General features: G+C 38.3%; 2 protein-coding genes across 2 annotated transcripts; both read left to right on the top strand.

Moving 5' to 3' along the window:
• Positions 1–223: 223 nt before the first annotated feature.
• On the top strand, positions 224–3,092 carry LOC133877005 (small ribosomal subunit protein eS25-like). Its single transcript, XM_062315237.1, has 4 exons — positions 224–380; positions 926–1,000; positions 1,321–1,455; positions 2,766–3,092. The coding sequence occupies exons 1-4, from the start codon at positions 378–380 to the stop codon at positions 2,877–2,879; spliced, it is 327 nt and encodes a 108-aa protein (XP_062171221.1). The 5' UTR covers positions 224–377; the 3' UTR covers positions 2,880–3,092.
• Positions 3,093–5,532: 2,440 nt separating this feature from the next.
• Positions 5,533–22,749, top strand: LOC133877896 (protein transport protein SEC23 D). Its single transcript, XM_062316346.1, has 14 exons — positions 5,533–6,023; positions 6,303–6,368; positions 12,756–12,809; positions 12,905–13,077; positions 13,276–13,462; positions 13,595–13,740; positions 13,816–13,970; positions 14,329–14,410; positions 14,488–14,603; positions 18,822–18,920; positions 19,793–19,916; positions 21,339–21,616; positions 21,996–22,210; positions 22,294–22,749. The coding sequence occupies exons 1-14, from the start codon at positions 5,696–5,698 to the stop codon at positions 22,503–22,505; spliced, it is 2,235 nt and encodes a 744-aa protein (XP_062172330.1). The 5' UTR covers positions 5,533–5,695; the 3' UTR covers positions 22,506–22,749.
• The last annotated feature ends 1,271 nt before the right edge of the window (positions 22,750–24,020 follow it).

Raw genomic sequence — 24,020 nt, forward strand, 5'->3', positions numbered from 1 at the left:
TCTAACTTATTTTAAAACTATGCTAAGTTCCGTTAAACTCCTTGATTATTAACTTATGAAAATTGTCTTGATTAAAAACCTCTTTATAACAAGTGTTCAATTTTTATTTTATTTTATTTTGTTTTATAAGTAGTGTCCAAAACTTCAAATGTGAGAATTCCAACTTGTGAGCCATCAGTCTTTCTGTAACAAGAACATGCACCCAACCCGGATAGAGTTTCAGTACACCCCCTTGTCCAAACACTCGGAAATCGAAAGAATTAGAACCCCCCTATTTCTTCTACTTCTTTTCCCTTTCTCAAAACCCTAAGCACACCTTCTTCTCCAAACGGCTGCCTCAGCTCCGCTCTGACCCTTCTGCGATTCTCTCCAGCAAAATGGTAAGCCCACGCTTCCTCAAATCCTTTCGTTTCCTTATTTTCTCGCTGTTTGGAAAGAAATTGAGGAAAAACGAGAGAAGATTTTAGATTCTCTAAAATGTCGATATCTGGAGATGGTTCCATAAGGCATACTGGTTTGGCGGTTTTCTTTCTTCTAGATCCGGTGTAGTGTAGTTTTCTTTTTGGACGTTTTCTTAGCAGCCAAACAGAGAATTGTCTACGTGATAGTCGCATGTTAAAAAAAATCGATTTTTTAATACTTCAATGAAGCAAAATAGTCTTATCAGGCTATCTCTCTCTAAATCAATGTGATATTTCAGGCCCCAAACTACAAGGATGGCAAATTAATATTCAAGATTCTTATGTTATAAAAGAACAAAAAATACTTATAAAGTGTTGTTTTAATTTTTTGTCCTCACTAATTTTTGGTTCAGATTCCAAACGGGAGGTAAATCCATAAAATATTTGGGGGACAATTGATTTAACATTAATGCTAGGAATTTGGTTTCGTGATTTTATATCGTTTTTTCTTGCTCTTCTGATAGGCACCTAAGAAGGAGAAGGCTCCTCCTCCGTCCTCGAAGCCAGCCAAATCCGGCGGAGGGAAGCAGAAGAAGAAGGTAAGATAAGGTTTTTGGATCCAGAATTGGCTTTGAAGATTTTGGCTCTGTTTTACTTATCAAAAAAAAGATTTTGGCTCTGTTTGTTAAGGTGGTTTGGGTGTGTTTTTTGTTTGAAAAAGTGTTTTGAAGTTACACAAAGGTGAAAACAAAAGACAACCAAAATTTTAACAAATGTAGCCATTGATTTGGTGTAGTTTTCAGATGATAGATTGTGGAAATAGGTCATGTGGGTTCTTGGCTTCTTAGGAATTTATTGAACTCAATTTTAATATAAAATATGGGTTCGACACTATGAATACTATTTGTGTAATATACAGAAATGGAGCAAGGGAAAACAAAAGGAGAAGGTGAACAACATGGTTTTGTTTGACAAGGTGACCTATGACAGACTTCTTACAGAAGTTCCAAAGTTCAAGCTTATCACCCCTTCCATCCTGTCTGACAGATTGAGGGTACAGTCTGAACTTGGCTTTTCTTTCTATTTCTTCATGTTATATGTGGTCACCATCTATGTTATGGGCATTAAAAACTATTAAATGGTATTCTGATGGGCACCATTTCTATAAGTTGTTCTTATTTAAGTTTTGGTATTCAAAGGTTAATATTTTCTTGTTTCACATTTTTTTTTTCTTTTTAATAAATGTATGTTATTATTTGCATAGGACAAATATAAGGTGTATAATGCATACAAAATGTAGTTAGGTATTTTGAAACCACGGCTTGATTTGATACTTGAAAACACGGTTCAGGCATGTGCTAACTTACATGAGTTGGTAGATCTCTTGCAGTCATTTTTTTTTGTACTTGAAGTATGTGTGACATGCTGTAGTGCAGTTAATGTTGGGTTAGGCTGTTGATGCTGGAAACATGGTTTAGAGTTCCAGCATCTTTAGCAAAACTTACATGATTCGGCTGATCTCTTATAATCACTTTTTGTATTTGAATTATGTTTAGATAAGCCCTATTTGAGTAGGGGTTTATGCCATTGACGGTGTATGGCTTGAATTATGTGGTAGCGAAGACATCTTTGAGTTTGATTACCATGACCATGATTTTAGTATGAGAAGTGCTATATACTATATTTTATCCCATAACTATGCAACAATGCTAACGTGGTAGTTTTAAGAAACCTTTGGATTTTTCTTTTTCTTAACAATGATTAATCCAGGAGTTGGTTAGGATTGCCACATCAGCATTATGAGATAATTATGGAATAAAAATATGGTTTTTAGCGTTACTTTTTTAGTATTATGTAGTTGCTTTCAAAAGAAAAGTTACTTGGAATACGATAATTGCCATGTCAATTATTTCCCCTAGGCCTTTGGTGGTCAAACAAATCAAGGGTAGCATTGAAACTTCTTCAAATCTTCAGTTATTGAATTGACTCAATTGATCTTCAGTTATTGAATTGACTCAATTGACTCAATTGATCTTCAGTTATTGAATTATTTCCCCTAGGCCTTTGGTGGTCAAACAAATCAAGGGTAGCATTGAAACTTCTTCAAATCTTCAGTTATTGAATTGACTCAATTGATCTTTTATAGACGAAATTGAAATCAGACACATAGTTCAAGGACCAAAATTGTTGTTTGGCCTAATGTTATTTCTTGAGCAAATTACTCTTGATACAATTTAAATCAAAGTAGAGTTTATTCTTTTTTGTTTTATACTTGCATAGCATGTCCCTCCACGGCTTTTTACACTAGTCATTGTTCTTTTAGCACGCCTTTTAAGCTGATTTCCTTTTCTTGACCGTTATCAGGTTAGTGGGTCATTGGCCCGCCGCGCAATAAAGGATCTGATGTCAAAAGGTTCCATTAGGCTGGTATCTGCCCATGCAAGCCAGCAGATCTACACCAGAGCCACCAATACTTGAACGTTAAGAGTTTTTGTTTCTTTTAATGCAGGGAGAGCTAATAACTATTTTTCCATGATAAAGGAACTAGGTCCTTTATTATATTGTGGTAGCTACATTTGCTCCTTTTGTGCCCCTATGGTTTTCTTTATGGTTAAAATTATTAGTGCACCGTTATTTAGGTTTATGTTTTGTTTTCAATACACGTATTAATATTCACCTTCATTATCGTTTTGTTTGTGTTTGCTGAAAGATGATAAATCCGATTCTGTATCCTCCACAGCGCTTGCCTTTTGTATTGCACCCCCACAAAGACAAAAGCTGGCTTGTTGGAGCATTGAACTTGCCACTTAGCCGTGGGAAGAGAGATTTTGTGGGGCTCCGTTGTAGACTTTGGAGTGAAAGAGAAAGGAATAGGGAGAGAGAAAAGGCTGAATTTAGGGAAAAACATTGGAGACACCACATCCTTTCTTTATTCACAAAATTTAGGGAAACTTTGTAGCTTGATGTTAATTTAAGAAATGTATTGGAAAGTTGTCGGATGAAGTTCTGGGGATTTTTCCTAAAATTAGGGAAGCAAAGAGTGTTTAGGAAAGTTGTTGGGAGCTCTTGCAATGGCTTAGCCATTTTCTCCTTTGAGCTAAAACGGCTAACTAAATTTAAAATCCCTATACATTCGGTTATATAAACAAAATGCAAAATGCATTTTTTATCCATTTGTGAACAATGGACCCATTTTTTGTTTATTCATTGACCTTTACCTCTCTATTTCTTCAACGCTTCTCATTTCTTCTTTTGTTCATTTTTGTCTCTCTCAAACGAAGCTTCAACATTTGACGTTTCTTTCGCTCTCTCTTTCTTTCATCACCTTCATTTTGTCTCTCTCAAACTACCGCCCTTCCTATTTCTTTCTTTCTTGCATAGAGCCACCGTCGCCCAAGACCCACGGCACCACCATAGAACTGCCACACGCTCCAGCTCCAATCCTACACGGAGCCTCATTCACCCAAGACCCACAAAGTCATTGCCAACCAAGGGTCCAAGGCACACGCTTGGCCTTGCACAACCTAGTGACTTATTTTTGTCTTTGTAGATAATTTTCATTTGATTTGTCTAATTTTTTATTTGTGATTATTCGTCCGATTTATTTGATGATATGATCCTCATTTGATTTGTGATTTGTTTGATTTATCTTCTATGCAATTTGCAATTTGTTTGATTTCGTCTTATTTACGAAATGGGTTCATGCAGCTGATTTTTGTTTGAAAAAAAAAAATAGAATTATTATTTAATAAAATAGAGAAGGAAGGTAGATAAACGGTTAGATGCATGTTTTGAAAAATTGTTAATTAAATTATCAAAAATAGGTTTTGATCAGCCATTTTACATTTTTTTTTTTAAAAAAAATATGTTAAGCCATCGGGATGTTCTGAAACTCCTCTCCTCCCCTCTTCTTAAGGAATATTGATCGAGTTTGGGCTGCTACTTGTCATTACCGTAACCCTTTCGTTGCTAGTACAGAGTAATCCCGACTTATAGACAGAAGTCCTATACACAAAAATTTTATTTCTCACCGTAATCATAAACAAGCTGTTAGATGAGAAAATTTAACTCAACTTTATCTCTCTCTCTCTCTTAATAAGTAAACTCAACTTTATGGGTGCGTTTGGAATTGCGATTTCGTAAACAAAATAAGCGATTTTTAAACTAAATTGCATAAAATAAATCGTTTGGAAATTATATTTTTTAAAAATTACAATTTGAAAACGCATAAATATGCATTTTCAAATTGAAGACAATAAAATATTTTTTTAAAAACGCAGAATTTTAGAGGTCAACCTACGATTTTAAGGTCAAATTGCAATTTTGTCAAATGCTTAACTGCGTTTTCAAAAATCACATTTTTAAATCTCACGTTTTGAAATCACAAAATCAAACAGACAACTTATATCCTGTTGGTAAACAAATCGGAGTCATGGGACACAAGTTACCTCAATTCCGATTTAGTTGAAATCATGCCAATTAAATAAGTTGCGATTGACATTTACCAGATCTACCAAACAATGGCCACGTTCTAAAAGTAAAATTTTGTGGACTCATCAGGTTTAAGAGTACATTTGGGCCAAATTTTTTAAAACACCCTTATAAGTTACAATGCATATTTTATTTACATTTTCAAGAACTTCTCTTTTTTATTTTTAAAACATAAACAATTATGTTATAACTATTTTTTTTTAAAAAATAAAATAAAATAAAAGAACATAATAATATGTTTTACATGATTTTTATTATTTATTTGAAACAAATATATTGAAATTGGGTGTTGAATTGAACAATTAAAAATTGGGATCTAAAGATAAAATGAAAAAAATATAGGAAGATTCTAAAGTATTTTCTCAAAAAGAATGACAATTAACTTCAAAAAGTTTATACCTTATTTATGAAAATCACTCTAGTCCAAATAAATTGAAATAGCATTTTCTCAATTTCAATGTGGCCGCGTAATGATTATTTTGTCACATTATTTAAATTTTTAAATAATATTATATTTTATATATATATACACAAAATAGAATGAAAATTGTCCCGACTTTCAAATGTAGTCATAACAGCTGCTGCCTTCTGACGTGGCAACACCGCACTGGTCCTCCCTATGTGGCGCTCTACGGACAGCCACTGCTAACGTACGCTGCACTGCGCGCTCCATCTAACCTACACCCTCCGTCCCCATGTTCCTCTCTAGTCCCTCGCCGTTTGTTTCCCGAGAAACCAAAAGAAAACAAAACAAAAGGAAAGGAAAAGACAGACCGTGAGAAAGACCTCTGTGCTTCTCAGCTATGGCGATCAGAGCCACGGTCTCTCGGTTTCCGATTGACCCGGGCGCGCAGGAGGGGTCGGGGCTGCCATGGGGCTTGACGGTGACGCCCTTCGCGGCTAAGGACGAGAACGGTCAGTCTCCGGAGTATGGATCGGACGGGCATCTATTGCCGAGGTGCGAGAATTGCTGGGCCTACTTCAACACCTACTGCGAGCTGGAGCAGTGGTCCTGGAGTTGCTCGCTTTGTGGAACCCTCAATGGCCTCTCCTCCAAGGCCATCGCTCGCTACTCTCGCCCCCAGTCTTGCCCCGAGATGATATCCTCATTTATAGATCTCGAGCTGCCCGGTCAGTCATTGTCTCTGTTTGCCTTCTCAGAAAATCTCGGAAAAATGAAAGAAAATTTGATATTCTTGTCATTTGTTCTTTTATTTAACATCTTAGAATCCTAGTGGAGCATTTACTAGAGCTTGAGATCCAGAATTTAGATTTCTTTGCTCCTTTGCTTTCTATTTTTTTTTTTTAATTGGCAAGTTACTTGAGCTCTTTGGCTTAATATAAATTCTGAGATGTTAATTAGTTCGGCTTCCATTTGATTAATACTGGTTATTGTTTCTGTTTTTGCAGCGGAAGGACCGGAGGAAGAAGCGATGCAAGCACATCCCGTGTATGTTGCAGCTGTAGATTTGTCATGTAAGAGTACTACTTAATGTTTTCATGTTATTGATATAAGTACTTGAGTTAAACAGAATGATTCTCCGTTACATTGGTAAATAATTGAATTGCAATGCACATTTGCATCCTGGGATGGGGATACTCTTGTTTTAATGTTGAATGTGGACACTGCATTTTCTATAGCTAGTTGGGATGGTTGAACTGTTTGTAAGTGGGGTTTGTTGACTGTATCTTACGGCTTTGGTTTATTTTGGAATGAGGTAATGGTATGTTTTCTCAAGGTAGAAATCTAGCGTACTTTTTGTGCAAAAAAAAAAAAAAATACTGGTTTTGCTTGATTGAAGTTGTTGGTTAGTCGAACGAGTCTTAGATGTTCTCATCATGTTCTAGTACTATTGCCGTATTTTGTGAATCAAGGTTACTTGAGTTGCTGTTATAAGCGTGGGATTCCAGTGACTCTGAATTATAAGTTTGAAAATGAGTTTAAGGGTCTAAGAAAGAAGCATTTGTTGCCAATTGCTAATGGTAGGCCATTTTATGCGCAAGTAAATATAATATAGCTGTACACTTACTAAAAGAAAAATAAAACCATGTGATAATATATTATTTGTCACTTGTTAAAACTTCCAAAGGAGAATATTTATTTTATTATTATTTTTTATCTGAATGTTTATTATGATTTGATTAGAACTGGAATTGGAGTTTTTTCTTCCTCTCTTTTTGCTATTCATATTGTTATGTTCACTCAACCATATCATTCTTGCCGAAACTGATAATTGATGTTCTGTTTTAGTAGATAATTATGGGATGATTGATACTAGCCTGTTTAGATAACCACCATTTTTTTTTATAAGTAAGAAGAACTTTATTAAAGAAAGCGTAAGGCGACCCTAAGTACACAGGAAGTATACACAGGAAAAACCAAAGCTAACCCAAAAAAACCCACAACACCAAGGCCCCAGAACACGAAAGAACCAAAAGAACCAAAACAAGCTACAAAAGAACCCAACTAAGAACAATACTACCCACTACCCGTCAAGGCACAACAAACCTACAACATGTGTGCCTTGTCTTTCCTACGCCTAGAGGGGTAGTTCGCGTCACCATAGTTGATGGAACTATGCAAATTTAGAAGCTCCCTTTTCCCTTTAAACTTTTGGCGCGCAAAAAATTGGAACTCCTCTTCCATGGCATCCTGAATAGCCAAAGCCTCCTCCCCAAAATCCCCATCCATCGCCCAATCTAAGGGCAAACCATCCCAATAATCATCTTCATCCTCCTCCCACACCACAATCTCCCAATTATGATCAAAACCAACTGGCCAATTCCGAGATTGGGAGACACCATTAAAGCAACCACTCGAAGGGGACGAAGGACCTACCACCCCGCCATTGTTGACCTCCTGAAGCGCCACAGGAAGGACTGAAATCGGGGGAAGGTTGAGAAACCCCTTCCTAAAAAGGCCCTGATGCACTGGCGTCATTGACTTCTTCATTGCAGGAGGCTTTGCCGCCTTCTCAGTTGGCTGCTCTGCACCTGTAACCCTCTTATCAACGTAGCCAATTGACATATTCACGGCTTCCAAAGAATCAGAAAGTAGCCCATCATTCCACTTCACAGAATGCCCTTCCCTCAATTTTTTCGCCCTCCTGTAGTAACACTGAAAAAGCTTAGAAACCACCACAAGGAGGGGAGAACGCAGCTTCTCTCCTAAATTAGCTGCTTCGGCGAGAGACGGAGGGGCAACAAGGGGTTTAGGAATCAGAAGCTTCCCCAAAGGAGTGAACTTAAAAGAGACAGAAGCAGAATCCGCCGGAAAACCCAGATCCGGTGCCGGAGAAGGGGGGAAACCGAATACATGCATTTTTAAGGCCCGATTCATACTGAAGGCTTCCAGATTGGGCCTCTACATTCTTCTCTATTTTGTATTGTTGCAGTGATGAGATGCCCCCTCTTCTAGAACATGGTTAGGTGACCCTATGAGGTGTCCTAGTAAAAGGTGTTCCTATGAGGTGTTCTAAATTTAGAAGCTTGTATTCTTCCTTATAAATGCTAGTGTATGAATGAATGAGTTAAGATTTTTTTCTAAATTACTATATTCTTTTTTCATTATCATGATATCAGATGAGAGGTCCTAAGTTTGAACCTTAACTCTGTATTTCAGCCCAAATTTCAGTTAAATATTCCATGTGCTGAGCCTCACTTGTTGAGGAGTGTTAGAAATATTAATTAAAGGATCATCATTTTCTATTAGCTCACTTTCCACTGATTGGTACCGCCCAAAAGAGGTAGTGAAGATAGGCTTTGGTGGGTCTCTTACAAAAGAGGTTTGTTCAAGGTGAAGTCATTCTTTAGCTCCTTGGCTGGTTCTGAAGATAGTTGTTTCCCTTGGAAGAGTGTGTAATGGATTCAGACTCCTTCGAGAGTGGTTTTTTTTTTTTTTTTTTTTGCATAGTCGGCGACCATAGGAAAGACCCTTACTTTGGATAATCTCAGGAAGATGCAAGTTATTATGATGGATAGGTGCTGCATGTGCAAAAGAAGTGGGGAGTCAGTTGATCGCCTTCTTCTTCATTGCGATGTGGCTTTAGCTTTATGGAGTGCTCTCTATACTCGCTTTGGTTTGTCTTGGGTTATGTGTAGAAGTGTTATCGAACTGTTTGCTTGTTGGTGGACGTTTGGAAGGCCGAAGAGTGCTATGATCTGGAAGATAGTGCCGATTTGCCTTTTTTGGTGTTTATGAAAGGAAATAAATAATAGGTGTTTCGAGGATTTGGAGAGGTCCTTGCAGGATATTTTAACTTCGTTTTTCTTATTTTGTATCTTTGGATAGTGGCTTTTGTGTCCTCATTGTCGCTTAGTTTTGTCAATTTTCTTGTTCGTTTTTCTCTTTCTAGTCAGGTGTTTCATTTTGTATATTTTTGGTATACTTATTACGGGCGCCTTACGCTTTTAATAAGAATGATTATAACTTATATATAAAAAAATAAAAATATATAAAAAATAAAAATAATAAAAAAACCCCATAGAAGACAACATTGAAAAAACCTAAAGGCCTGACAGTAAGAGTAGAGAGCACAAAATTTAAGCAATGCACTAAACTGCCTTAACAAGAAACTGAAAACCCAGTAAAACAAGTTAATGAGTCAGAGCAGCGTGCAGGAAAGCCCGAAGAGTGAGAAGTGCCAATGTAAAGCTTAAATGGAAGCTAAATTGCCTAAAACACGCGAAGATTCAATATTGCTTGTTGAAGAGTTAAATCAGAAGCTTTCGATGAAAAGCAAGCTCCTAAGTCTTAAGGGGAGATTGAACATGAGAAGAAAGAAATAGAGGTAAAAATGCTATTGGAGCAAAGGAAGTTGAAAGTTCAGTTACCAATATTATTGTGGAGTTGAATTATGAGGGGCATTGTGTGGGTGTGTGTTGAAAACAAAAATAGGTGTATATTAGGTTCATCTGGCTATATAAGTGTTTATAAGGAGCCTCACATGTGATTGGTTATCTTGAAGTATCATGTTTGTAGGAGTGGACATCGGAGGTGGCTGAGGCGGAAATGGGCTTTCCACTTTTTGCCTCTGCATATGTCGGAAAGTCAGAATCACCTCATCTTTTTTGACAAAGGTGATTTTTGCTTGCCTATGGCTTTGAAATTGGAGGCAGAATCAGGTGGAAGCGTCAGAGATCTTCTTCGTCAGATATTTCCCCCAGATCCAGATCTGGGATGAAGACGAACTTGACCAAAAAGACAGTGACCAAAAACAAGGAGCGAACCAAACTAGAGAGTGAAACTAGAGAGCGAACCAGCTTGACCAAAAAGTCATCTTTGTCCTAGAGAGCAAACCACCTTGACCAAAAATACAGAGAGTGAAACGCAAACAAGTTCAAAGAAAAAATAAATAAAGAGTGAAATGCAAACACAAGAACCAAGGATGAAGACGAGTGAAGAAAGACTTTGCCTAATGCCTAGTTTTGAATCAATATTAGAAGATTCAAGGTTGAAACAATGGTTACAAAAGATTGAGACTTGAGAGGCGAAGACGAAGCTTCTAGGGAGGTTTGACTTTCGGGCGCCAAAGGAGGCTAGGGTGGGTCTGGGTAGGGTTTATGATTGAGAAAGAGATGTATTTATTTGGAGTTTATAAGATTATTGCTAAAGTCATTGCCAATAGGTAAAGAAGGGTCGTGGAGAAGATTATTTCAAAGCCCTAGAATGCCTTTGTTAAAGGTGGTCAAATCCTTTGATTCTGTGCTCATAGCAAATGAATGTCTGGATAGTATGATCAAATATGGCGAACCAGGGGTGCTTTGCAAATTGGATATTAAGAAGGTTTATGATCATGTCAATTGGGAGTTCTTACTTTATTTGTTGAGGATGTGTGGCTTCGAGGAGAAATTGTGCTCTTGGATAGCTCATTGTATCTCTTCGGTGCGCTTTTCCATTTTGGTGAGTGGCAATCCGTCCAGTTTCGTTAGTAGCTCCTATGGTTTGAGACAGAGAAATCACTTGTCTCCTTTTTTGTTTGTTATTGTCATTGAGGCCTTAAGTAAAATACTTTCTGCAACTGTTGATGAGGTTTTCTCTCAGACTTTTCTGTGGGATCTAGGCACTCTGGTGTGGTTAACATATCTATCACACATGTTGTTTGCAAATGACACTTTGATTTTTTGTGGGCCAATCCTGATCACCTTCGCCACTTGCGTGCTTTATTTTTATGTTTTAAAGTTATCTCCGATTTGAAGATTAATTTGGCTAAGTCGGAATTGATTCCTGTGGTAATGTTGATAATGTGGATAGGTTAGCATGCATTTTGGGTTGCGGGGTTTATTCTTTGCCTTTGAAGTATCTTGGTCTTCCGTTGGGGTTCTCTTATAAGGCCAAGTCTATTTGGGACAGTGTTGTTGAAAAGATAAAGCGTTGGTTGGCTAGTTGGAAAATGATGTATTTGTCTAAGAGTGGCGGGGTTACCTTTATCAAGAGCACCCTTTCCAATTTATCTACTTCATGTCTCTTTTCCCCTTCCCGTTGGTGTTGCAAACCACATAGAGAAGCTTCATTGAAATTTCTTATGGAATAGGTTAGGTGAAGAGTTCAAATTTCACTTAGTTAGCTGCTCTAAGGTTTGCTCTCCGATCTCTCAGGGAGGGTTGAGGGTTTGAAACTTGCGAATGTTCAATCGTGTTCTTTAAAGGAAATTGTGGCGCTATGTGCATGAGCGAGAGGCTCGGTGAAGAGTTGTGTTGGATTCTAAATTTGGCAGTTGGTGGGGTGGGTGGTGTTCTAATAAGCCTCCTAGGCCATATGGGGTGAGGTTATGAAAGAATATATTTTTTTGATGAATAATGAATATTCATTTAAAGTGTAGAGGGGCACAACTTAGGTACACATGACGTATACAAAATAACCCCTAATCCATAGAGAAAGGGGAACATAAGCTAAAAATTTAGAAAAAGTAGAAACATACACAGTATTCCAAGTCCCTCTCCATGTATACAGGGTTTGTAGCACCAACTTCTTTAAATTGAGCAAACCATTTTTACAATTGTCAAAACTGCGTGCATTCCACTCCCGCCATACCAAATTTGAGATGGGAGATGGCTCCAAGATTAGATTATGGCATGATGTGTGGTATGGGGAGAAGGCCCTTAAGGAAGCTTTTTCGGATATATATAATATTGCTTATGTGAAGGATGCTTCTGGAACAGTTTATTTGGAGCTTTCTAGTGGTTCTCTTAAGTGGAATGTAAGCTTTATTAGAGCGGCTCACGATTGGGAGATGGATGTCTTTGCTTTGTTCTTCAATTTGTTGTATCTCTATAGAGTGAGACGAGAAGATGAAGACAAGCTTTGATGGGTCCCTTTCAAAAAAGTGTTGTTCGTTGTTAGCGTGTTGCTTTGTGGAAGATGACGCCTTTTTGCCTTTTGTAGTGTCTTTGGAGGGAAAGAAATGATAGAAGTTTCGAGGACCGCAAGAGGACGTCGGTGGAGCTTAAGTCCTTTTTCTTTAATACTATATATATTTGGACTGCGGTGTTTGTAGCTACTTCGGTGCTTAGTTTTCATGATTTGTTCTTTTTTCTTCTTTTAGTTAGGTGTTTCTCTTGTATATTTCCTGTGTACCTGGGTTGCGCTTTTTACTTTTAATGATTTTACTGTAAACTTCAATGTGTATAAAGATTTTTCTTTCTAATTTTCGTTTTCCTCTCTCTACATATGTTCCCAGTCAAATTTTAAGCATGTATAGAGTGACTGCATTACTAGATATGACTAAACAATGCTTTTCGATAATAAAACAAAGCTCTAATTCCTTTTTTGGCACATATTTTGAGGCTTTTTTAGTTGTAAATGCTTCTATGGCTCTTCTGAAAGATGACTTATCATTTAATTCTCTTGAACTTTAACTGCAGCCTCGGAAGAATTTTTGGAACTTACTAAAAGTGCGCTGCTGGCCGCTTTAGAAGGTTGATAATTGCTGAATGAAAATAATTATTTGATTTATTTCCTGCTTGAGATTTATTCTTGGAAGGTTCAATTTTCTCTTTATTTTGTATTGCAGCTCTTGGACCTGGTTCATTGTTTGGACTTGCTACCTTCAGCCACAAACTAGGGTTGTATGATGTTCAAGGGCCTATACCTGTGGTAAAGAATGTTATAATTCCACCTGATACGGAGGGAACCCTGCCAATCGAGCTCGAGGATGTCATGCCTTTGCTACAATTCTTGGCTCCGGTATGTCTGTTATGGGGTTTCGTCTTGATTTCTTTTGCCCTTGGGGTTTTTTCTCTCATTTGTTCCTTGATCTGCGTGCATGTTTGTTTTTCTTAAATCAAGTGAATGGGTTCTTAGGTACACTATTGGGTACCCAAAAGCATGTCTACGGTAGTAATTAAGTTTGGTTATGCTCTAAGATCGGCAACTTTGGAACAGGTTGAAACTTGTAAAGACCGTATTGCGTCTGCACTTGAAACGCTTAGACCTACAACTTCATGGGAGAGAACCACAGCAGCAGGTCAAGGGATGGATGGTGTTCTGATGGGTGGGCGAGGTTTTGGGGTGGCAATGGAAGCCCTTTTCAATTACCTTGGATCAGAATATGGAAGCACATTTGCATTAGGTGTGTGTGATGATATTCAAAGCTCGTCTAACTCTACTTTTGCTCAGATTTTATGTAACCGTCTTGCTTTGCATATCATGTACTTTCAAAGGTCATTACATATGTTGTTGTCTCCATTGAACATAATTGCAGCTAGAATCTTTGCCTTTCTGTCTGGGCCTCCGGATTATGGAGCTGGGCAGCTGGATACGAGGCGGTATGGCGAGCAATATGCTAGTAAAGGAGAGGATGCAGACCGTGCTCTACTTCCTGAGCAGACACCTTTCTACAAAGATCTGGTAATATGGTTTAACTTTTGGTTATTATCTTTACCGTATATTTTTGGGAAATGTAAGCATTGACATATGTTACAGGCTGCTGTCGCTGTTCAAGCAGGTGTTTGTGTGGACATATTTGCTGTCACAAACGAGTATACAGATTTGGCATCCCTGAAGTTTCTTAGTATTGAAAGTGGTGGCTCATTACTTTTGTATTCAAATGCTGATGATTCCACTCTTCCTCAAGACATGTGAGTATAGAATGCTGTAGAATTAATGTTGAGGCTCTTATCAGTGTTTTTTTTTTTTTTTTTTTTTTTTAAAAAAAAAAGGGCATCATTTGCCAACCTCATTAGAAAAGGATGGTTTGATAATTCTAAATTGCTGGAACAATGCAATGAATGGATTACATTGTCAATTGTACATATTATGACACATGTTTTGTTGGGAAAATTAATGAACTAAATTTGTTTTTATCCTTCAATAAAACAAATGATAGGATGTTTCTCTCTGTAATTCAAATTTAAATTAAGAGAGCAACATGATGCTAATGGTCCATGTTTTAGTATTCTAATGTTATGCTAATATCGTGACATGTTCATTGTGCAGGTACCGAATGCTAAGTCGACCATATGCATTTGGTTGTATACTGCGATTGAGGACATCTACTGAATTCAAACCTGGAAACTCTGTGAGTGTGTGATGTTTTTGAAATTACAATGACACTGTAACAATTTGCTTAGAGTATTCTCTTCATCTTTTTTGCAGTATGGCCATTTCTTCCCAGATCCACAGTATGAAAATGTTCAGCACATTATTTGTTGTGATTCTTATGCCACATATGCTTATGACTTTGAGTTTGCCAATAATGTTGGATTTTCAAGGTACTTAAATATATTTTTGATATCCATCATGCTATTATAGTTCTACTGAAAACATAACTGATATTTTGATGATTATAGTATAATCAGTATGCATAGCCTAGAAAAAGAAAGGGGTGGGAAGTCCTATTGATCAATTAAAAATTTTCTCATCAAGCAGGTTTGATGGTCCCAATCCAGTTAAAGCCTGTCAGTTCCATTAAATCTTATAGTTTTTCAATTCTTTTTTAGTGTAACATGTTGCACTCACACTGTCGCACGCACAGGCACACGCTGAGACGTGTGTGCACACACTGAGATTACCCTAAATCCAGTCTTCCTCCAACAAGAACTCTTAAATCCCAAAATTTCGTAAACCGTAGCCCACCACTTAAATGAGTTGTGGACAGCAATATCTAACTACTAAGTGCTTTCTAACTTCGACTTTCCTGTTTTAATCTCAAAATGCCATAATTGAATGTAATCCAAGATTTCTAGTTCCTTAAATTTCCATCAAGGAGAAATAAACTCATGATTCAATATTTTGGAATTTTTAATTTATTGATCTCTGATAAAATCTAATTCATAAATCACATAGCCCTGTGTACAAAATCTGATTCTTAAGTTCCCCAGTCCCTGACATATTACACATTGTGAAGAAGTTTAACTGTTTTGATTTTGAAACTACCCCTTGATGGTTAAAGAAGAAGTTTATGGATGGTGAAAGAATGCTCTACCAAATGCATGCATCTAGATTATTTAGAAGAAGAGCGAAAAATTGCCAGACATGTGACTATGAAGATAATACATTGGAATTGTGATTTATTTTCTGATTTGGACATCAAAAAGAGAAAGGGCAGGGGGTTAGTCTTGAAAATGTTCTTTTTGCGCTGTAAATATGAACATATTATAATTAAGTGCAGTATTAAAATATTCTAGAAAAGTTCTCGCTCTCTCTCCCCCCGCGGCCCCCATCCCCTCTCTTTCATTCGTTGTTAAGGTGGTTCTCAGCCGGTAATTTGTTGGCGACACCTTGGACAGTGGTCATGTGAGTGGTGTGTGGTGGCGCGTTTGTTTCGATCCCCTTCAAGGGTTGACACCTGTGGTTGGCTATGGAGAGCCGGTGCTAGGTGGAGGCTAAATCTTTTTTGTTCTCAATGGGGCAAGGGTCTGCAGAGCTCATGGTAGTGGAGAAGCGGAAAGCTTTCGCAGGGGTAGTCCTTTTGGGCTCACTTTGTACTGCGTGGCTGCTATCGATGGTGGAAGAGGTTTTGCGAAATCCTCGGGTTGGAGATTTCGTCAAGTCTTATAGAGAGGGGTCTAAGGTGACCATCGTGCGGAGAGGTGGGAATAAGTTTGGCTGCTTTTTGGAGGTGGCGGTCTACGCCGTGGGTGGCCGGAAAGGTGTAGTTCTGTTTCTTGAAGGACTTGATGGGCGGGGCTGGAGCTGTGTTTCAGGTGAGCTATCTAAAGTGTTGGCTTTCTTAAAGACGAATGGGAAGTTGGGTAAGGTAGTTGGGTCAATGTTGTTCGTGGAGGTGGTGCGTACGGCGGCTCCCATCTCTATGAAGGGCTGCGGGAAGAAGCGCGGTGGGGCATACGGTGTGTCTGAGCTGGGAACGCGGCAGGCAGTGGCTTGGGGCATTTTGGAGGAGAATTTTCCGATGGGTCTGGATTGCTCCACAAGGGTTTGGTAGTCGGTGGATTGTTTTGCTTTGGAGAAGCAATCGTTTTGTCCCCTAGGTAATACCCTCCGTGTTTCTGATGGCTCCAGGTGCAGTTTGATGAGTTGCAGGGTTACAGAGGGTGATGTTGACCCTTCGGCGCAGGAAAAGGATGGAGTTATCAGGAAGGTTCTCGATCTCTTTGGGAAGTGGATTGATTGGGCCTGCAGGCTTGCGCCGAGATTGGACCTTAAGTGTTTGGGCTTAAGTGCAAGGCGGGTCGGATGCTCAAGAGGGCTAAGGCGGTTTTAAGTAGGGCCCGGTTTCGAGTTGGGTCCAGTAGCTTGGGTTCCAAGACCAATACCAAAAAGGTTGTTTTGGTGGGTTCTGGAGCGGCTAATGGGCGGGTCTTGGTTACTCGTGCGATTCCAGGTCTATCGTTTCCGGCGGCTGCCGATGGTCCTGTTTCGAGTTCCCTTGGTCCTGTTCTGATGTCTTTTGGGCCTGAATCTTCTGTGCAAGCCTTCAGATCAGATGCTTCTGTGGTTTGGGGTTCTGCGGCTTCAGGTTCAACGTCGTCGGTGGCTGTGCTTGGTCCTGATCCGACTTCCTCTGGTCCTGTTCTGGAGTCTTCTGGGCTGAAATCTTTTGTGCAGGCCTCTCCCCCTTTTGATCAAGCTTCCTCTAGGCAACCCTATGCGCAAGCCTTCTTTTTGGGGGTAGACTCGGTTGATAAGGTAGACTCGACTACTGAGAGGTCTTCTTCGGTAGGGGTCTCCTTCAGCGCTACTTCTTTGGGGGCGGCCGCTTTGGGTGAAAGGCTCCGCTTTTCTCTTCCGGTGATGTCGCAGTGTGGTGCTCCTATCTACCCATCGAAGTCCAAGTCGGTGCTGAGATACTACCGAAGATTGAAGGCAGGCAGAGGAGCTCAGTTGGACGCTTCTCTGATTGACGAGGCTTTGACGGCAATCAGTGCTCCAATGGCACTGCCTTTTGGTGCGGCCCGGCCCTCGTCAGAGCGTGGTGGGGGAACAGCCTGTAAGTCTTCTTTGGCTAGACTTCTTTGGCGTGGCTTCCTTGTCCTGAGCGTTGTGGCCCTTCCTTCGATTGGAGTGGGTGGGTCTCCTCTCTCCTCGGCCCAGTTTGTGGGTGTGAAGATGTTGGGTGTTGGTGCCCCGCCAAGGCTTGTGGTCTCTCCAGTGGTTGGGTGTCCTCCTCTATTGTCATCTTCCTTAGAGGTGAGTAAATCTTCGAGAGGAGATATTTTTGAAGAGGTTGATGGTTCTCCCGGGGCCGCGATAGATGTTAATTTCTGTTTCCATTCTTTGAGGGTCTCCCGTGAGGGGAATGTGAAGGGCTTTTTGGATTTATAGGCTCAAGTTGATGAGGCGCAACGTCAAGAGATTTCAGTCTCCACTCCTAAGTTTAAAGGGAGTAGAGAAGTGAAAAACTTAGAGTGCTCGATTAATTATGATGTTAGGAGTTTTGGTTCAAGCCAGGGCAAAGGCAAGAGTGCCCTTGCTGTGATGTAATGGTCTTTGGGTTTTGTGGGCTGGTTCATGTTGGGGTGTTTGGGTTTCCTTATATTTTTGGGTTTTGTGGGGTTTTTTTTTTTTTTTTTTACTTCCTGTATGCTTAGGGGCGCCTTTACGCTTTTTATAAATTTCTCTACTTACCTATATATATAAAAAAATAATATGAGAACATAAGTGCCACTTGGTTGGGACTCAGAATTTGTGTAAAGCTTGGACAAAGTATACATTAAAAGTTATGGAGTATTATGTTGGGAGAAAGTCCATTCTCAACAACACACACAATGATGAACATGAAAGAAAACAGTAAAGAAAGTATGAAATGAAATACAAAGATTTATATGATTCCCTCAACGTGAGGTACATCCACGGTTTGCACGCAAGTTCTACTATGAGGAAGAAAAGAGAGTACAAAAGCAACTGTTCTGATGGCTGACAGTATTTATAGTTCCACACAATTAGGGTTAAAATAATCAAGAGTACCAATAATACCCCCTCACGATTGTATGGACACTGCATGATCTCAGGGGCATCTGGTCTCCAAATGCTCAGGTCGAACTACTACTAACCAAACATCAGAATCTACAAATACAACATACTAGCCCCTTATAGATAATATATCTATAAGGGGCTATGTTATCTATAAGGGGCTATGTTATCTATAAGGGGCTAGTATGTTGTCAAAAAAAAAAAAAGATAATAAATTTTATGCCAATCATGTCTTTTCTCTCTCTCTCTCTCTCTCTCTCTCCCCCCCCCTTACTTTTCATTCTTATGGTTTTGTTGTCTGGGTTCACTGGCAGTTTTACCATTCTGTGAATCTGTCTTCTTTTATGCTGTAAACGGATATCATGATTGATTTTACTTATAAAAAAAAACATATATCATGATTTTGGATATGAGATCCGATCCATTTCTCAATTCAATAGATGCCCAAAGACATATATCATGATCCGCTTGCTTAATGCATGGGACAAGTGTAGATGAAATTCTTGCTTGACTCATGACACAGTTCTAATCATAGCCATACTTTTATTCTTTTGCAGACATGCCTCAGAAGTTCCTACACTACAGATTGCATTTCAATACACAGTTGTTGTGCCCCCTGAGGAACTTTCACATTCGGGATTGGATTCTGAAACTAGGTATGATTGATCCCACAGAACAGCTGTTGATAAACTTACATTCGTATTTTCTTGTTTCAGATGAATGGACCAAACATCTAAATTATTTACTATTGGACATCAACTATGAATTTGCAGTGCTAATTAGATAAATTACTTAATTTCTTAGGTGGGAGTTACTACCTGTGAGCACTGTATTTGACTGTGATCCATGTTTTTGCCATTAGCTGAACCTCAATGATGTTTCTTTCAGACCTTGTAGAATATGCCTTTTAGTTGGCTTCTTTTGTGATCACTACTCATTCAAACCACTCTTGAACACCAAATTCCAGAACCCTAAGGTCACAAGTTAAGCTTTTGATTGTGTACCAGACTATTTTGACCGATAGAGGAAGCAAGATGCCAAGGCAAAGATTGTTGTCACATATAATTATTCTTCTTAAGGCACTCTTATCCTTCTTTGTTTTCATCTACCTTGTCGGCACACTACCATATTGGGACTAAAAGTTGAAATTTGCTGAGTACCTTCAGAATATCCTCTCATTTTTCATTGCTTCCCTTAATATTTTCAATATTAATGATTGCATTGAGCTGAATAAATTACTTTTGAGGCATGAGGAGATTTGTGATTGGATTTGAGGGAAGACTGCAATTCTTAATGGCATTCTCTCCAGTTTGTTATGGTTTTGCTCTTTAGGTTGTTAAGTCATGTCTATTGGTCTATGTATTTGTGCCTTAGTAGTCACCACATCATTTCTTCCTCTTTTTATCCTAGTTTTTTCTTGTTTCTCAAATTTTTGCTGTAAAATTTTCTTTTTCTCCAAAAGCTTGCTTATTAAGATAGCTCTTTGAGACATTCTGGGCTTAGCTTGACGCAGTGAATGTTAACGCAGACCGAAGCATTCCCTCAAACGACGACTAAGGATTCGAACTTTGCAATATGGAACAGCTCAGAATATTAATGAGCTTTATGACACTGTTGACCCCGAAGTAGTTCTATCATTACTTGTTCACAAGGTAATTTTCTTAACCGCCCCGTTAAAATGTTATTTCGATTTTTTTTTTCCATTCTTCTTGATTTTCTGCTTCATTGGCACATTGCACCGCGGAAAATTTCAAGGAAGATTGTCCTAGCACTTGGGTTGTTTCTTTTCAAGTAAAGTAATTAAGTGGACTCCAAGACTTTAGTGGTGTAAGAAATTTATTTACTTACTAATTGAGCTAGATGGTTTGCAACAGCTAAGATATTGATCCGTTTTGTTGCTTTTATTGCAATCAGGGCCAGTCAAGGGAAGGTTGAAATTCTAACTGTAGCTTGATCAGTAGACACTGCTCCTAAGTGGATGCGTTTCAGATTACTCCCTGTGGTGCGGTTAGCCTCTAGTGTTATATAGCATCTGATCTAAGGGTGCAATAACAGCCATCATCTCTATTTAGGATAGAGAAATAAAATGATGTATCTGAGGGGAACGCTCAAATGCCAAAGAGAAATGCCTCTGTATATATGATAGGAACCCGAAATATTGAGACTAAAAGAGAGAACTTTTATTGATAATTCATAGATGATTTAACTCATAGGCTAGGGTTACATTTATAGGATAGATTAATGAGTAAACAAGGAAAAGAAACATGGCTTATTGTCTTGCTATATTAGGATTGGGTTGAGAGGGAAAGTAGCTGTTAGAGGCTATGCAGATTTGGCACCTGCTGTTGCTTGCCTTGGGTGATAGCCGCTTGCCTTAGGTGATAAACCCTAATTGATAGATAAAACCCTAATTGATATTTGCCTTCCCTAATACGCTACTTGCCTTATTTAGTACCTAACAATATATCTATAGAGGACCTGACATATTTTTGTGGAAGGCATTACTAGCATTCTCCTTGTCCCGACTATTGCCTTACGAAATTGTGACATACTGCTGATGAAAGAGAACACCTTTCTCCTCTACCAGAACTAGGATATCTTTTAACTTTTCCAGGAAAATCATTGTCTGATTGGAGTTAATTGATGCATAGCCTATCCGAGTGAATGAGCCTTTTGGATGAATTTCCAGTAATTGGCTCAAATGTCATTTCTCTTGCTGTGATAGAACTATAAATAATAAATTTAAGTCCATTGTGCCAAGTTAAATTATGAAACAAGAGGAAAGAAATTTAAAATTCTTAACAGGAAAATAAGACTCATCATCCCCAAGGTTTTGTTGTAGTATGGTTACTGGGTACGCGTGGCTTTCTTTCCTTGAACCATTTTTTTCTTTTGGTATGTAAATTTTCCTTCAACGGCAGCGTTATCAATATTTAGAGAATTACTAAGATTGCCTAAGATTCTTTTTTTTTTTTTTTTGCCCTCTTTTTATTCCCCCGCACTCTCCTTCTACTCAACATTCTCAGCACTTGTTGACTAACAAATAATACTAATAAATATTATTTGTGTTGTAGGTTATATTGGCCTCTTTAGAGCAAGGGGTTAGGGAGGGCAGGATGTTGCTACACGATTGGCTAGTGATCCTCACAGCTCAGTATAATGATGCTTATAAACTTGTTCAGTACAAGAATGGAAGTTCAATAACTACACAGATTGATGTTGCATTCTCACAATGCCCACAACTGCAGCCCTTACCCCGCTTGGTTTTTGCTTTGCTTCGAAATCCTCTTCTCCGTTTCCATGAAGAAGGTGTTCACCCAGACTACCGGATCTACTTGCAATGCCTTTTCAGGTAATTGGTGCTCATATGATATCCATATTTTTCCAACTTTTCTAACTTCGGGTAATTGAACAACTATTTAGTATCCTATATGTCATACCAAAAATGGAAAATGGGAGGAATTCTTAGTTTAGTATTTATGTTGGGGAAGATCAAATATTTGGTCTCACTTTGCCTGACCTTGGTGTCCACTTGGGCATCATTATTGTATTTCTACTTACTGTGACCTGAGTTCTACATTAAGTAATATATATGCTAAACTTTATATTTATGCCGCACAATTTATACTTCTGATGGGTGTTGCAATAACTACTTTGAAGAATCACTCATGTAATTTTCTTTGTTCAGAAATTAATTGTGCAAATTCATTTTTCTAAAATTTGTGTTGCAGCGCATTGGAACCAAGTTCCCTTCACCGTGCTGTGTATCCGGTGCTGGTGTCATATTCTACTCCAGATAAACAAGCATATCCACGCCACTCATTGAATCGTGCTGCACTGTTTACCAGCGGTAGTCCAATATTTTTCCTTGACGCATTTACAACACTCATTGTGTTTTATTCTTCAACAGCAGACCCTGCAATTCCTTTTCCTCCTCCTCATGACTGTAAGTTTATTTTACTTGTAAGAGCTGCTCTGGGTTCAATGATTGCAGTTGTGCTTAACTTTTGAATACAAATGGCATCTCAGGTCTGTTGCGGAATAGTATTAACAAATTAAAGCAAGAAAGATGCATCACTCCCAAACTCATATTTATCAGGGGAGGGCAGGATGATGCCACAGTTTTTGAGAACTATCTTATTGAGGAACAAGACGTCGATGGAAGCGGCCTCACAAGCGTCATGGGTTTCATTTCCTTCCTAGAAGATATTACACAAAGCGTGTTGGAATACCTGAAGTAGAAGACAAGTACCAGAAACCCAATCACAAATTACAATTACAGGGAAACAAAAGAAAGAAAAAAAGGTACAACTTATATATTCGTCAGGAGTATAGTTGTCCATGTTTTTGTTCAAAACAGGAATATAGTTGGATCAAACTGAGCTAGGACGAGTTGCTTTTCTTTCTTTTCTTTTTTGAATAAAGTTGCTTTTCTTTCAGCTGTTTTTTCGCAATGCTTGGAAATGAAATCAGTCATTTCATTGAGGAACAGTAGCAATCATTATAATTTCTTTTCTCGTGCATTTTGTTTTTTGTTTGTTTTAGAGAACTTCATCAAAGATTCGGTGAGTGAAGTAGGCTGTGATCATGAATAAAGCACATCAGAATTGTTAAAATATTGTCTGGTTGAAAAGAAAAGAAAAAGTGATAATGTTGGTAATGATAAACAGCTTGTTGCACATCAACATCTGCCCTGATATTATTTGTTAGGGGGATAATTAGGTAGTGAATCCTGGAGCGAGGTTTTGATGTAACATATCAAGTTACTATCGTATCTCAAAAGTCTAAGTTTATAGTTTTAGATGAATAAGGCTTGAATTCCGTGCGCATAGGATGTAAGCTGGGATTGTCACATCAGTAATTGGGAACGCGTTGCACTCCCAACTTACATCTTGGGCGCACAAGACACGGACCAGAACTGTTTTAGATTTCTTTACGTTATATCAATCAATTAATTCTTTTTAACATCCAAAACGTATCTTAACTATTTCCATTGTCCCAAACACGAATTGAATTTTCACATTTGTGAAACCCTAGGAATATAGGACACCACTTGACCCTTATAATATCTTGATTCTCCGACATAGGATTCCATATTAGAAAATGATCAGATTTCGTCGAATTTTGTCATTATGATAGTATTTATCATCACTGCTCATATGATTCTTCGCATCCATTGATGTGAAAGTTTTATCACTTTGATGCACAACGCTTTGATCAACGAAAGGTCGGAGAGGAAGCAAAAACCACAAAGAACGAGGGTTTTGCTTCTTCGTCTGCTCCTTCCAAGGAAATAAAAAGAAAATATAACAAGACAGGGAGAGGGAAACTCAATCATCATCGATTCATCAAGAAAGAAGAAAGTCTGGATTGTTTGGTTGTGGGAAAAGTTCCTCTTTTTCTTTTTTGAAAAAAGAAAATCGTAGTCATAATTCATGATGGAAATAAAACCTTAAGAGTCTGTTTGATTTTGCAATTTTGTGGATAACGAGTATGATTTGAAATTAAAACGCAGAAAATGAATTTTTTGGGATTGCGTTTTTTAAAATTACAATTTGAAAAGAAAAAATATGTGTTTTCAAATCGTAGGCAATTGAGTGTTTTTTGAAAAACGCACAATTTTAAAGATTAGAAGTCACTAGCGATTTTGAAGGTTAAATTACGATTTTGTTAAACACTTAATTTTGTTTTTAAAAATCACATTGTTCAAATTGCACATTTTAAAATCGCAAACTCAGACGGACTCTAATTATAAA

The sequence above is a fragment of the Alnus glutinosa genome, chromosome 9 (assembly GCF_958979055.1).
Source record: "Alnus glutinosa chromosome 9, dhAlnGlut1.1, whole genome shotgun sequence".
Taxonomy (NCBI): Eukaryota; Viridiplantae; Streptophyta; class Magnoliopsida; order Fagales; family Betulaceae; genus Alnus; species Alnus glutinosa.

Coding starts and splice junctions, on each gene's coding strand:
- LOC133877005 (XM_062315237.1), top strand. Junction 1,001..1,320: donor GAGGGAAGCAGAAGAAGAAG/GTAAGATAAGGT, acceptor TGTAATATACAG/AAATGGAGCAAGGGAAAACA. Junction 1,456..2,765: donor TCCTGTCTGACAGATTGAGG/GTACAGTCTGAA, acceptor GACCGTTATCAG/GTTAGTGGGTCATTGGCCCG.
- LOC133877896 (XM_062316346.1), top strand. CDS start 5,696: ATGGCGATCAGAGCCACGGTCTCTCGGTTTCCGATTGACCCGGGCGCG. Junction 14,411..14,487: donor AATTCAAACCTGGAAACTCT/GTGAGTGTGTGA, acceptor TCTTTTTTGCAG/TATGGCCATTTCTTCCCAGA. Junction 19,917..21,338: donor TATCATTACTTGTTCACAAG/GTAATTTTCTTA, acceptor TTTGTGTTGTAG/GTTATATTGGCCTCTTTAGA.